This window comes from Polyergus mexicanus, unplaced genomic scaffold (genome assembly GCF_030449975.1).
Source record: "Polyergus mexicanus isolate NDT 795.1 unplaced genomic scaffold, iyPolMexi1.0 SCAF_1, whole genome shotgun sequence".
Lineage (NCBI taxonomy): Eukaryota > Metazoa > Arthropoda > Insecta > Hymenoptera > Formicidae > Polyergus > Polyergus mexicanus.
The window spans coordinates 1746065-1762363 of NW_027223321.1; the positions used below are offsets into that span (position 1 = coordinate 1746065).

The following is a 16299-nucleotide window of genomic DNA, read 5'->3' on the forward strand; positions in this document are numbered from 1 at the left end:
CGGAGGGACTGGTTTACCGGCTGGCAGGGCCGTAGGTGCCCAGGAACGGCTAAATAATGGTTAACGACAGGACGGACCTTTAACGAGCCTCTTTGACGTATCTCGAGTGTCGTGGATGTTATTTCTTTAGAGTAGACGTCGTTATGATATAGCATTGTTTAAGGATCGGCCGATGATCCTTCAAGATAATTTTTTTTCTTTATATATAAAGAAGCTAAGATATAAATAACTGTTCATTTAAATTAGATAGATTTTATATTAATGATGTCGATGACAAAATCTATTGAGCCTGAGCTATCAATACTAATTTAGAACGCATCCTATTGTTTCTAAAAAAAAGTTGGAATCAATCAAATTTTTGATCCTAAACGATCTTGAGATGTAATTTAAGGATCTTCGGTAATTTACAAAATATAATGGAATACTTCGCTCTATAAATATTATTAACTTGAATAATTAACAAATAAATATTATTTTTCAAATGCTTGGTCTTCTTCTTCTGGCTGTCATACTTTCTGCCATTTTTATCGCGAGTATCATCATGAAGAAATGTAAAAAAACAATCTATAAAATTAATATATACATTTACAAAAACTCTTACGAGATGCATATAAAACACAACTGTAATGATGTATTTATTTTATGTACAGATAAGTCAACTTACATATTGATATGTTCATTAAAACGTATAATTGTTATTTTGTAAGCGTTTTATACAAATGATTCTAAGAAAAAAGTAAAGGAAATTTTTAATAACAATATTAAATAAAGCATAATATTGGTCATTTAATTTTAATTTTTTTACGAGTTTCTTTCTTTCTCTTTTTTCCCGAACCATTTGTTTATATTTAAACGAATTACTCTTAAATATTTTATTGATAGTAATAAAATTACAAGATTGTTTATTTCTCCCGTTCACAAATGTGTTTTTCGCTAAACAACAAATAAATTAATCTGCATTATGCCAAAAATTTGCGACGAACGCATTCTCTGTATTTATTCTCGATAGGACGCCGTTCCCTTTGGTTGTCTGACAATGAGAAAGGAGTGAGTGAAAAGGAGAGAGAGTATTCTGAAGCGGAGGACGCTGCACCGGCGAAGGATCCTGTGTGCAGCTCGTCCCCGGTCATTGCACGGGACATTTCGGATCTCGATTTCAGGTCCTCGCTCCTTTACAGGGCCTTCCTCCTCCCTTTGCCTTTTCTATCCTTTTGTGCCGTTTATCCAGCGACCCTTCGTCTCGCGACCCGGCGTCTTCTCCCCATTATGTCGTCTTGCAATTCCTCCATCCTTGCCCTTCTCGCTTCGGCTTTATCCTACATCTCGCTTGTTGGTGCACGAATCGCGGCGCTACGTCGCGATATTTTTGCCGGTTTTATTTTGGAGAACATCTGGTAGTTGGCATGCGGACAAAGGGAACTTGCTTTCTCAGGAAATCTCAGGAGGTAAGGGGGTGGCTCGCGCCCGCGGTTAGGCTTATTTACTTGTTCCTAGTGACGTAGAATGTTTGTAAACAATGGGCCCACAATGATGGCGTAGAAACGATGGCAGTGAAATAAATTAGGGGTGATTCGGGGCCATACAATTCCTAGTGTCTCTGCAAAAAATAGAAAATGTCGAAAATAATTATCTCAAATATATACATTATATTCTTTCGCTTTTCTCCATTAGTTATAGTTATAATTATAATATTTATATCAGCTTTTTTTGCAAATATATATAATTGCTTAAAATTGATAAACATAAAAATATATAATATAATAAGTAATTTTGAATATATATTGAGATTTTCTATCGCAATCGTTTAATTTAAATGTAAAGTAGTAAAAAACAATAAGATAAATTAATTTTTATTTGGAGAGAACTCTGTGTAAAAATCGTATTACTTAAAGAGGAAGGATGCATCACGCAGAAAAGAGGTAGATTTTATTTTTAACAGGTTTAAAGTAGCTGAATCATCTTTAATGAAAAGAAGTAAGCCTCTGGCAATCCGCTGATTACATTTAATGATTGCGTAAAGAAGGTCGCGTCGACGCACAACCGCGGATTACGTATATTTAAAATTGAATTACGAAAGCAGCAAAGGCGGATGCATCATTGTCTCTCGATTTTATGTCGCAGCATAATAGAATGTTTTACAACGTTATGCAAAAATATTAAATATACACAAATAGATTAATAAGCATAAGCCTAAAAGTCTAGAAAAATAATAAATCATATTAGGAATCTCACAATTGTATAAAAAGTATTTAATAATAATTATAGAAATATATCACAAAATTGAATAAAAATTATTTTGCAACAAAATAACTTTCATGCGTCAAAATTTATGCGTTGTCAAATTTAAAATTCAAAATTGGGATCATTCTCGCCATGATTATTTTCTACGTCGACAATCCGGGACAACCTGATTTAAACTCGCTCGCGGCTCGAGCCCCGGGGCTATCTGACTCCCCTCGAAGGAACAATGGCCATTTACTGCATGTCCAAGCGTCGCAAGTGTGTGCATAATCGACACTCCGATTCGCGTGTAGGCGCGTCATCTCGAGAGATGAAAACGCGGACCGGTTCGCCGGACGCGCCGTCCGGGAGGAGAGTCGTACGTACCTACGGGCCCCGAAAACAACAATATGGCGTCTGGCCGTCCCTTTAAAACGAGTTAATCCGTCTGTCTGGCCGTCTGCCGATCGCCTGAGAACCAAGAAGATTCATTTCCCCTTTGTTCATTCTTTTTCACACGTACCCCGAAAGGGCCATGCCTCAATGGCACAATGCGCAAACGCCGCGTCAGCTCACATTCGCGGGGCCTTTCCGGACAGGTCCCATACACACACGCATACACACATGCATATATACATACACCTATAACACACGTACTCGCTCGTATTCACGCGCGTATAATCGCATACACTCCGGCGAAAGTGAAATATACGCCCGTACTCCTCGACGAGGATTGTTGCGTTTTTCGGGATCCGCCGGACAGATGTTTCGTCCGCGATCGGTCAACAACGCGGCGCGGGTTGTCAGGGGCGCAGCAAAATCGCGGCCGTATAATGCGAATCGCGGATTCCCGGGGTCCGACCATCGTGCCGCCGCGCCGGGTTCATTGACCCCCGCGCTCGGGACGAGCTCGACGCAATTTCGTAGGCGGCCTTGCAACCTTGCAGAGATATTACGAGTGATGCGGCAGCATCCATGGACTTTAATTTCTCTTAGAAAGCGAAAGATGTAATATTAAAGAAATATATCCGGTATTCTATCTATATAGAATTATTGAACAAAATATTAACACATAATAATAATAAATTATATAATTTTAATATAATATAGAATCTGATTTTAACAATCATAGCGAAAATTTTGGCAGCAGAATAATTCGAGATTTTTTATAATGTTCTTTTTATCTTTTAAAATATAAAAAATATGTTTCTTTTTTTTTTTGCATATATATTATTTGCGCGTAATATGCTGGAAATATAAATTGATCAATTAATTGCAGACAAACAAGATGATTAATATAGGTGCGCGACGAGACGCAAATGAATACGTCAATTAACATATTTAATTCTTCACTCACGTACCATTGTATAGCTATATAATGGTTATTGATAGAAGAAAAAAATTAGGATATTTATACGTATATAAATATAGTAGAATTTTAATTAATTAATTTGGATTTTTAATTAAATGCACATATTCCGATTTACGATATATTAAGATGAAGATGAAAAGAGATTTGTGGTCGAAGATATAATACTTACTCTTTTAAAAATTTAAAATCCATCGTATCCCGATGAAGACTGAGCTGCGCTGAACGAAGCTGAAAAAGGCCCGATATTGAAACTCGCACTCTGTGCATTTGCCCCGCTCTGTCCTCCGCCATAAGGACCACCTCCGCTTATAGATCCTGCCGATGCTGAGGCGAAAGATGTTCCTTGCCCGGTATGATGATAGTTGCCGTAGTCCGGTTGCCATCTGCGTGAATCAGGAAAGTAGGATGCGAACGATTATTTTTCTCGCATTCTTCAATTATAGACGGATATTCGTGGAAAGATGTTAACTCTTATTACGTTTAATGAATTTATTATTGCTGTTTGTTTCGGCAATTCGATATATACATACAATATTTTATAAAATATAAATCAAATATTGTTTTCTTAAAAGTGATATCTATCATGATAATAGAGTTATATTGAAAAAAATATTGTGTGTGGTATTAATTGATTCCTAAGAAATCACATTGAATATTTAAATAGATACCTAACTTTCTAAGATCAGATAATTTAAAATGAAAATATCTATATGATAATTATTTTTAATTTGTATGTGATAATTATCTAATATTTTTTATAAAAATTATTGGCAAAAAATATAATTGCAGTATCAATTGCTAGTAGTATCATTCGCGTGATTTTAATTGTTAAGCAATCATTTACATACCCTCCACCGCACCCACCGTAACGGCGGCATCCATGTCCATGAGGCTTATGATGATACGGTTTATTGTGGGAAAATTTTCTCTTATGTCCAAAACGAAAATAGGATGCATTGTCATCGTAATCAGAATAATCGCCGTAATTACCCAACAAACCATATTGTGGCGATCTCTGCTTTCTCGTAGCAACTAGATAACGTATAATAATATATATAATTAGTTATATTTATTTATATATTAATTTTCAGGTAATATTCTTGGAATGTTTCAGAAAAAGATCATTAATATTACACAACTTTCTCACACCTAAACAAAATAAAAAAACATTATTATTTAACAGAAATTTAATACTATATGTACATAACATACCTTATAATTTATATAAATATTATATTATATAAAAAGATTAATTGATGATTTAAATATTGTTTTTATTATTAAAAAATTATTTTTTATATATAAAATTTCTTCTTATGGAAAAAAGAGAGAGACACAAATTATTATTATAATTTTTATTATTACTATAAACTTATAATTATATAAAGATATAAAATCTCTCTGCTAGAAATTAAATAATTAAAAAAATTTGTTTAAAAATAATTTTATTATTATAATTTGTAATATACTCTTATAATATTTGCCAGCAAATTAATTATATTAAGAGACAATCTGTTTATTATAGCAAATCTTGAGTAACATTGTCAATTAAATTTTAATCACTAACCAATTTCAGATTCATTATTCACAGTTATTGCAACTGGATCTAGCACATCAGAATCCGCCACTATTTCCGTCGGTTTACCGTGCGATTCTTTCAGAAAAAACACACCGAGCACCATCGTTAAAAGTAGGTCTCTTCTCATCGTGAAACGGAAGTGTTATTGTTACTTGTCGAACGTCTCAAAAACTATTCAAAGATATTCTTTCGTTCTACGTGCTTTTATAGGAAGTCCCTTCACTGTCAAAATTCAAGGAAGTCCCATAATTTCACAATAATGCTAGCTATGAGTGTTAAGAGATGGTCATTGGTCTTCAGAAAGTGGACGACCTTCCGTTCCCAGGGACGGCCGGAAGTAGACCGGAGACTAATACACGTAGGTGTGCAAAGATAGAATCTTTATATGTATTAATGGAGATATTAATGCGAGTTTGACTTTGATCAAATATTTGAAAGTATTGCACTTCCATTCTCTTACAGACTGTTACGTATGCTTTTTATAGGAGTCCAGGAAGAGGAAAATAATTTCTCTTTTTGCTTATCAACAATAAATTTTATAAGAGATTTACTAATAATATATATATATATATATATATTATGAATTTTAACATTCAATAAATATACATTGAATATGCATTAATTTAGTAGCAATGCATAACTTGATATGACATAACATGACATTTGTCGTAAAATATTTATTGAATCTTTGAAAGAGTATACACATATATTTCTAATTATATATAAATTAAATATATAAGAAAGAAATATATATATATTTTCTGTCGAAAATGAACAATTTTTTTCAAAAACGACCGGAATTAGATTGAAAATATCATATACTGTATATACATATATAAAATTCTCATTTAAATAAGATTTAATATATAGTAATTTTTTGATTACGTCAAAAACATATTGCACGCCTTGAATTTGTCTTCTGTTGCATCTGATATGTATATATATTATGTAGTCCTCAAGAAGAAAAATTAAAATAAAGTGTTACAAGATTTTTTATTTTACTATGCTAAAACTATAGCATAAAACGTAAAAGATTTTTATATAATTATGATTAATAATATTCATGAATTAAGGAAGATAGAACCACTCAAGGAGATTTACTCTGTAATCAGGAAAGATCATAATAATAGTTATTACCTGTTTCAACGATTCAAGGTGCGCAAGTAATATTTAAATATTGCTCAAAGATAAAGCTACATCTAAGCGCCAATCGTGAATCATTAAGATAATAATCGTAAGATAATAAAAAGATTACACTAATTTTTTATTATCTTTAATAAGAAACTTGGAAGAGAGAAATTATTCATAAATTATCACATATATATTATATTTGTAATTTTTATAATTATTAGTAATTTATCAGTATTACTAAAGGAGTATACATGCAAAAAAATATTTTGAAATATTTTTATTCAATTAAACATAGATACATTAAATACATAATTGAACAATTTTCGTATATTTTGCAGTTTTATATAAATATTATTATATATAGTAATACATAAATTTATTAAATGTTTATTATATATCATCTTTTCTTTTTATAAATTAATTTTGCTTTAGTGGAATCGCGTTTGTTTGCGTATAATGTGGATGCAGTTCCCTTACCAAAAAGGGATCAACGTCTGAACGAAGGGTAAAATTGACTCTTCTGGTCATTGACCCTTATCTGTAGACTTCGCTGTTCGCCCGATTCACAGGTCACTTTCTTACAATGTCTATAAGAGGTACCCGTAAGCTCTCATTGTTTTCGAATTTGGATGTAACAAAAAATATATTTCATCCCTTAAATGAAAGTTAACAAGCAATTAAATTCATGCTTCAAACGAATGTATCATATTTCTAATAAGATATAAAAGAATACAGTTATTAAAATTCAGTTATGTTATATTCAGTGTAAGAATTCAGACTTACCTTATTCTGTTCTTTTTCTACTTGCGTATAATATGCTTTTATTTGAGTAAAATCGTCTGATAAATCTCAACGTCTTGCGTCATTTCTAACAGCTATAAAAATAAAATATTTACGAGAATTTGTCAATCAGCACTTCTTATCATCTGCATTTTCATTAAATACTTTACATTAGATACATACATGCTCATATTGCATGGTAATATGTTATATAAGAAATTGCGAAATGACGCGCCAAATCTATTATATACATTGCATATATACGTAATAATAAATGACAATTACGGAAAATCATGGAATAAATGAGACGCATGCAGTGTGAAACCGATTATCAATAATTACGCATTAATTGCGAAAATTTCATAAGAATTGTGGCGGGATCGGACAAACAGACGTCAGAATCGATTCTCTTTGAGCATCTTCTCTCTTTTCATTTTTCTCTCTCTTCCTTCAGCATTTTTGCGATTCTTTCTTCCATTTTCCTCATATGCACATGCACGAAACAAGTCGAACGAGTTCTTATCCCCGTTGTTTCCGAGAGACACTTGCCATCGTGAGAATAAAGACAAAGAGAAATATTGCCGATGGTATCGTTATTTTCATTATGTCTACAAAATTAATATTTCTATTTATTTGATTTTTTATTAACACATATTTATAATAATAGATATAAATTATTTTTATTCCTTTCATTTCTTATATTTACGTATTTGTTATATTGTTTGGATATAGATATGCCTCGCAAGAAAAATTTAAGCAATATGACAAAAGCTGATTTAAATTGTACCATACGATATGATATGACAAAGTATAAATATATTGCCATTGTCGTGTCTGCTGATAAAAGCGCGCGAGTTTTGTCACGCAGAAAGAATATTTCAAGTTACACAAACAATTTATTCTGCGCCAAATTAAAGAAATATCTAGAAATCTCTCTTCTCTTTCCTCTTTGCCTGCTAAAGACAAGCAAAGAATTAAATTTAAGCATAGAAAATTACGTTTTTATAAAAAACAGTACTACAAATGAATATTAACTGAACATTATATGACGTTCAGGAAAGGCATAAAAAATCTACCCAACAATTTTTAATATTGTTATTAAATTAAAAAAAAATTTTACGATTATATCTTTATCACAAAACAATATTAGAAAATGAAAAAAATTACGAGGATTATTTAGTAAGTGATTTGTTGATTTAAAGTACAATATTAGTGCTTTTGGTTAATCTATGATTTGAAAAGAAAATGCAGAAAGATGCAAATATATTTAATTTGATTTCTCTCGAAGATCTTATTCAGCAATTATATTCTTTATGAATTGTACAATTGAAATTCGCATTTATTTTTCAAAATCTGAAGCAGTAATCAATACGATTTCTTTTTATACGAATGTATTGCATAAAGCAAAGATCAAGAAATAAAAAATAAAACAATAATTATTTTAACCGGGATTTGAATTTCATGGAGAACATTTGAGTGCATTATATATTATTTCTTATATTCTTATAATTATTATAATGTTTCAGCATTTTGGCACGTTTTATATGAATCACAGATCCAAAGTTAAAAGAAGGCGATCTAAACACAGCTATATAATTTAAGTGTATACTTATAAGTAAAGAGAGTATTAAGTTAAAACCTTATAAATGCTTAAGTATAAAAGTGATTTGGCCTGAGACATATATGTCATCATCGATCAACTAATTTAAACATCAGTTTCGTCTATAGATTATTTCTTTTCACTTGTATTCAAAGGATTGTTTATCTTAAATTCGAGCATCGCAATTTTTTAATTTTAGTCAAATATTTCCTTATATTGAGCAAAACAATGTTCAATCTGTCTCTGATGTATTTCGTGGGACAAATATAAATACAAATATTAAATTAAGGTTTTTTTTAAGTGCTCTATATATACTAGAAATTTTAAAATCATCTCGATTATCTACTTACTCTTATACAATCTCTAATAAATGCTCAAGAATGTATACAAATGAAAATGTCTATCCTCAAAATCGAAATTCCAATTTCGAAAACAGCTTCAATTGACGATCATGATTCTCAAAGATGTGTACAAATTTATAACTCATGATTATAAATTTGAACATATTATTAGATAATGTCATGGATTATATGTTTCTAATTTTATACAACATCCCGTCATAAAATTAAGTAATAACTGCGTCATATTCGCATCGGTTACGTTTACTCGTGGACTATCAAAATATGAATAACGAGTATTATGTCGCTCTTGCACTTAAGGAGATCCTCTCGTCCGTATGTTTCGTTGTATCACAATTTTTAACTGAAAATCAACATGTCCTTGGTGTCGGCCGAGGCTGACGCATGGCTTGAGGCTGAACTCTTTGATCCTAATTCACCATAAGTTCCCGAAGATGCATTACTGGATGCGTATGCGTCAGCGTTCGCAGATCCTGATCCACTTGTGAAGGCTGACGATTTGCTGGAGCTGGTCGCCGATGCCGATCCACCGTTGGTATGCGCGTTGGACACAGCATCGGAGATAGCTTTGGACGAGCCACTACCGGATGCGATCGCATTAGAAGATGCTTGAGCGTTGGCGTTTGAGCCTGCGGGATGGAATAGCGAATCATTTAATTACGATCAGTCCTGATGCCAAAGCCTCCGCCATGGACGATGCTGACGCTTCGGCCTCGGGGCTTAGGCCTGTGGAAAAGCGAACACGAAAAGCTCTATTACGACTAATAATGGACATGAAGACACAAACACAGATGGTTAAAAAAACTTTAGAACGGGTCCTTCACCGTGTTGAGTAAGTTTTTTCGTATCCAATGGTCGTTGTATCACAATGCTTAAGGTCATGCATGATCGGTGAATGTGGACGAAATTGCTGGAAATACACGCGATGACGTGATATCTGTGATGATTCGGCAACGTGCAACTTGGATTTGTAGTGACGTTGAACGACTGGTTTTTGAAAGCTCAGTCATTAATCGATAATAATACATGGCTTAAGATAATTTTTCATCTCTTGTATAATACGCGGGATAAATTATGCGCTGGAAATTTTAAGAAGAGGCGCATTGTTTGATCAATGATCATCTAAATGATGAATATTTACACGTAATAAGATGTTATGCGACTGACAATGTTAACAAGACGTTACATAATATAATAATAACTTAAAAAAAAATTGTTTCTCTAATTCTAATGAAATAATAACTATTCAGCTGTCAATTTCAAAAATTACATGCTTATGCCTTTAACTATCAAAGTTTTAATTTGCATGCACAAATTTTGAAAATGACTGTTTATCATGGATTACGCAATACGCAATACAGATTTATACATAAAATATAAATATACCTCCTCCGGCTGATCCGCCGAATCCACCGAATCCTCCATGTCCAGAGCCTGATCCTTTAACACCATTTCCGTATCCACCAAGGACATTACTTGAACTTCCAGCATTGGCATTAGCGTTAGCATTAGCATTAGCACCAGAAGAGCCTCCGCCGTATCCACCGAGGTTCGATCCAGAAGAACTGCCTTGTCCATATCCACTGCTGCCTTGACTACCGGATCCTCCATGACCTCCAGATCCTCCGAGAACAATTCCGTTACTTCCGCCAGCGGCTCCAGCATTAGCATTAGCATTAGCACCAGAAGAACCTGTGCCATATCCACCAAGGTTTGATCCGGAAGAGCCGCCTTGTCCATATCCACCGCTGCTACCGAATCCTCCGTTACTTCCAGATCCTCCAAGAACGGTTCCGCTACTTCCATGACCGCCGGATCCACCGAGGACAGCACCGCTACTTCCGCTAGTAGCTCCAGCGTTGGTATTAGCATTGGCACCAGATGAACCATATCCTGCAAGATTTGATCCAGAAGAGCCGCCTTGTCCATATCCACCGCTGCTACCAAATCCTCCGAGAACAGTTCCCTGACTACCGGATCCTTCAAGAACGGTTCCGCTACTTCCATGACCGCCAGATCCTCCGAGGACGGTTCCGCTACTTCCACTTGTAGCTCCAGCGTTGGCATTGGAGATGGCACCAGATGAACCATATCCACCAAGGTTTGATCCAGAAGAGCCACCTTGCCCATATCCACCGCTGCTACCGAATCCTCCGTTACTTCCAGATCCTCCAAGAACAATTCCGTTACTTCCGCCAGCGGCTCCAGCATTGGCATTAGCACCAGAAGAACCTGTGCCATATCCACCAAGGTTTGATCCGGAAGAGCCACCTTGTCCATATCCACCGCTGCTACCGAATCCTTCGTTACTTCCAGATCCTCCGAGAACGGTTCCATGACCGCCGGATCCTCCGAGGACGGTTCCACTACTTCCGCTAGTAGCTCCAGCGTTGGCATTAGCATTGGCAATGGATGAACCTCCAGCTTGTCCTTCAAATCCACCAAAGCTTGGACCACCTGATCCTTGACCTTCGTAACCACCAAGAACGGTTGATCCGGAAGATCCACCGCCGTATCCGCCTGATCCAGATATCGGACTGCCTTTGACTGGTCCTCCTCCAATAGTACCGGCATTGGCATTAGCGCCAGCATTAGCTCCTGCTGACCCGTGCGAGCCCGAAAGTCCTGATCCAGAGAATTGTCCGGGATATGTTGTAGGGATGCCCTTGGGCTTCTCGCCCAAAACAATACCATCTGAACCACCTGGTTGATATTTTACCCCTCCTGCTCCTCCCGCGTTACCATGGGATGCGCCGCTATTGAGGAACGGATTATTTGCACCTATCGATTGATGTCCAGTAGTACTGGCTCCAGCGTTTGCATTGGCATTAGCGTTGGTAGTGGCATCGCTACCGGCACCGGAATATCCACCGTTTAAAAACGGATTGTTTCCGCCGACTGGACTTGATGAAACTGCTGGATAATTGCTACCTTGTTGTCCTCCGTAATTTCCATGTCCTCCTAAGATACCGCTGCTACCTCCGCTACCGCCTGCACCTGCTTGAGCGTTGGCGTTAGCGTTAGCATTAGCGTTAGCATTCGCATTTGATCCCGAGCCGCCCGATAAGAAGGGATTGCCACCATAAGATCCTTGTTGTCCAGGATATGTTCCTTGAATACCACCATTTCCGTAACCATTAGCTGCCAAGAACCAAGAAAACCAATTAACCAAGAAAAAAAAATTATATTTTAATTTCTTTTTTCTTCTGTTTTATAATTATATATAATTGATATTATTATATATAATTATTATATTATTATAATTATTATATTATTACAATTTTACATATATATGATATATAATAATATTATATATAAATTTGTCTACATAAAAATATGTTAAAACAAAAACATATAAATATATAGTTATCAAATATAATTAGCATATGTAGCACGAAAGTCACGTAATTTATGCTCTCAGTCTCAATCACGTATAATGTCAGATTCTTCGTTTGTATCTTTTTTATTTAAATGTGAGTTACAATAAAAAAAAAATCACTAAAAGCATTATTAATAAGGTCTTTGTTTGTAGACGTTGCAACACGAATAATGTATTGTTAAAAAGTCTTATTCGCGAAACGTAAAATAAGGTTTTCATAATTTTCGATTAGATTACGATATAAATGCAAGAAATATCTGCTGATTTACATATTCTTGAACGCAACTTTTGTCCACTGTAAAACTCGTGCAAGACATTTCAACAAAAAGAAAAATAGCACGATTAAACATGTTAATCACATAAAAAGTTATGCAGAAGAAAAGAGCATTCGGAAATCCTGGTTCATTGTGATCCAAAGTCTCAGTTGTCATCCAGCGTCGTTTGCACACAAATAAGATATACATAAAGATCAACAACGAGTCAATTAGATATAATTATGAGCCTCTTCGTCATCAGGAAGAATTACATAAAAGACAATGCAAAGAAAATTTGCGATGCTGCCACCGATTAGTGCATAATCCCAGCGAGTCGATGATCACGTGATGATTTTCGATCATGAAGTATCACCTTGGCTAGACGCTGGCTCCTCGATAACGATGATTTCGATGGGCTGTTGCTTCGGTTTACCCCCGTAATGCGGCCGACGATGGTGATAATGATGACCTGGCCGATGATACGGTGGATACTGTGCTGATGGTGAATCTTCGACGATAACAATCGGTATGACAGCGTCTCCTTTACCAACTCCCTGAGAAATTGGTCGATAGGAAGGCTGTTGGGACGTCGGATATACTGAAGGAGTTGGTTGAGAGATCGGTAACGTGTTTACCGGAATTACTTCTATCCGATCTACTCTTCCACCAGGATATTTGCCTGGGACCACATTTATTCCACCGCTACCCGCGGCGTTTGCAGCCGCATTCGCGTTCGCATTGGCATTAGCATTGTCGATGACCTTGGGTCCGGAAGGTACCGGATAATAAGAGCTGCCCGGAAAAGCTCCGCCATTGCCACCATTGCCGATGATATTGGCGTTCGCATTAGCGTTAGCGTTAGCACTAGACTGAGAGCCACCGTGACTTCCGTAATCCGGTTGATTGACTTGAATAGGAACTTGACTGACACCGGGACGGTAATAACCGTTATTCACGCCATTATCACCATAACCCCCCAGGGTTCCCGAAGAACCGCCATAACCACCTACGTTAAAAGCGTATCGCTTATTAACATATTAATGATAAAACAATAATGATAAAGATAAAAATTTAAATAGCTGAAAAAATTAATATGATAAAAAGAATATTATTTTAGAGAATAAAATAATAAAATAACTATTATAACGATATGGGATCTACCTTGTGCGTTAGCATTGGCGGACGCTTGCGCGTTGGAATCGCCGTATCCTCCGTATCCTTGAGATTGAGCATCCGCTTTCGCTGAAGCCGAAGCCGAACCACCGCTGTTCGCCGACGCCGACGACGAGGCTGAAGACGAGGAAAATCCACCTCCGATTCCGATCGGCCCGATATTTAAACCTCCTCCTAGCGAATGGGAATTAGCTTGTGCGTTAGCTTGGCTGTTTGCACTCTTAGGCTTGAAAATTCCCAACGGGTCCAGCAAACCACTGACATTGCCGCCGACCAAATCGCGTAGTACACCTTTGCACGAACAAAATATTATAAGCTTTTCGAACATATATTGAACGATAATGACATAGAAATTGTTTCAACTTGCTCCATAATCTCTTTTATTTATAAATTTTTCGATAAATGTGTTGTTTAATAAAAAGAGAGAGCTTAGAAATATTTAAATTTATACTAAAAATTGTCTTAAGTTGCTTCATAATTTCATGTATTTATAAATTTTTCGATAAATGTATTGAAGAATTTAATAGAAGAATTTAAACATATTTAAATTTATTTACAAAAAATCGGCAGTTAATTTTTAACATTTACAAATTCGTATAAATAAAACCTATTCTGATTTGACACGGTACTTCCAAATCAAATATTAAGTTATCATCGTATTATACAAATATATAGAGAGAAGCCTGGCAATAATCGAACGCTCAAGTTTGTTGCCAAACGAAATGAAAAGAAATTTTTTTTTTTAAATCGAAAACTCACCTGGTCTTGCGGAGGAATTTTTAATCAATAGAAGCACCACCACGGGCACCAAACACTCGAGCAATCTCATGACGATTTTCACTTTGGCAATAAACCGATTACTTGCCTATCCCGCACGATATCTCTTCTTGTTTTGTCTGTTTCACCGATATCTCGATGGTCGAAGAGTCAAGAGCGACTGAAGCTCTCTGACGAAGACAACATCTTATATACGATACACGCGTGGATTTTACGTCGAACAATAATTGATCCTCTTCCTCTCTTTCTCTCCCATCGCTTGTCGCCTTTGCGTTTCCGTTTAGGACATTTTACAATTATTTTTTCTGTGAGATTAATATCAATTTCGAAAAACATTTTAGAGACGGCACACTTTATTATATTAAAAATTTTATTGTAATTTTAATGTTAAATAACACCAACAATTATCAGAACGAGAAAAGCTAGTGATATGACAAAAGTTTTGCCGCGAATGTCGCGCATGGAATCGACTATCAAGGTCCGCTTATATTTCGACGAAGTGTTTACACATTTTCGAATGCCGGGATATTCCTTGCTATTCTATTGGAAAATGATTGGTAGCTTAAGTGAACATTTTATCATTATTCATATGGGATTTCTACTCGATTTATGTGATGGGAATTTTTTGTAAGAACAATCCAGAAAAAAGTGATTTTTATGATTTATTCCATATTAGAAAGAAACTGTAAATGTGTATGAAAAGAATTTTTGAAGAGAAAATAATTAAGATAGTAAAAGAGAAAATAATTAAGATAGTCACCTCCTTTTCTTTCCTCGTTTTTAAATAAATGTGATGTTTTTTTTATTTTCCAGTTCCTTGTGAACTATCTAAGCGATTCTCGTTTAAAAAATATTTGCAAATAATAATTTGCAATTTTATGTTATTATAATATTAAGTATTATAATATTATTAACGCGTTTGTGATTACGATTATTGACATTTTTATCATGATTATTGTTACATGCATATTGTAGCTGTATTATGCAAGAAATTTATTACAAGATAAAAATTTTATATAAAATTGACCGGATTCATGTATATTTTATGTAATTATAAAATAGCATTTATTCCGCAAAAATTTCCATCAGTCGGGAGAATATTATTTCTGGAATATTATTCTTAGTTCTTGTACAAGCAATAAATTTAATGCAAGAAAAATATTGATCCCCAAATAGTTTTAGCAACGCAATAACATCATTTACAATTTAACCAGTCAACAAGACAAATCCCATATACATAACGATTTCACTGAATTCTGTCTCCTTTTTATATCGGTGATAATTAATCATAGACAGATGATATTAAGGCTTTTATTACAAATTTTAGCTATATTTAAAGTCACGTGGAAAAAAACAAATTTTTGTATTATCTTATAGAAATGCTAATCGTCTTTTTAATTATACAAAAAAAAAAAATTAATGAAAACTATTCTAATATAATCTTGTTACACCATGTCAAAACACACATATCCAAAATTTTTGTGTATAATACATATTTTTAATTTAGAAGCGTTTCAAATACGATGTACTTTATTTTAAATTAAATATGATGTCTCTTCTGCACGAATCGTTAAGTTTATTTAATCTTTCTGCAAAAAATATTTCGCGATTGTAACATAAAAACTCCAAAATTTGATTCATAAATAGGAACATGCAATCATCACAGAATATCACG

General features: G+C 34.6%; 2 protein-coding genes across 4 annotated transcripts; both read right to left on the reverse strand.

Annotated features, from left to right (window-relative positions):
* Nucleotides 1–891: 891 nt before the first annotated feature.
* Nucleotides 892–5298, reverse strand: LOC138937935 (uncharacterized). The gene is made up of 4 exons (XM_070304646.1): nucleotides 5160–5298; nucleotides 4441–4624; nucleotides 3762–3975; nucleotides 892–1597 (listed from the first exon to the last, which is right to left on the reverse strand). Exons 1-3 carry the CDS (start codon nucleotides 5296–5298, stop codon nucleotides 3774–3776), a joined length of 525 nt encoding a protein of 174 aa, XP_070160747.1. The 3' UTR covers nucleotides 892–1597; nucleotides 3762–3773.
* A 1266-nt stretch (nucleotides 5299–6564) lies between these two features.
* On the reverse strand, nucleotides 6565–14795 carry LOC138942243 (uncharacterized PE-PGRS family protein PE_PGRS20). 3 transcript variants are annotated; one of them, XR_011448287.1, is made up of 6 exons: nucleotides 14607–14794; nucleotides 13836–14138; nucleotides 13048–13680; nucleotides 10428–12182; nucleotides 7086–9670; nucleotides 6565–6956 (listed from the first exon to the last, which is right to left on the reverse strand). XR_011448287.1 is itself a non-coding variant. In XM_070312379.1 (5 exons), exons 1-5 carry the CDS (start codon nucleotides 14674–14676, stop codon nucleotides 9381–9383), a joined length of 3051 nt encoding a protein of 1016 aa, XP_070168480.1. In that variant the 5' UTR covers nucleotides 14677–14794; the 3' UTR covers nucleotides 6565–9380. The 3 variants fall into 3 exon arrangements, 2 of the variants coding, with proteins under 2 accessions (XP_070168480.1, XP_070168584.1); XM_070312379.1 differs by having other exon boundaries at nucleotides 6565–9670; XM_070312483.1 differs by lacking the exons at nucleotides 6565–6956; nucleotides 7086–9670 and adding an exon at nucleotides 9677–9767 and having other exon boundaries at nucleotides 14607–14795.
* Between the last annotated feature and the right edge of the window lie 1504 nt (nucleotides 14796–16299).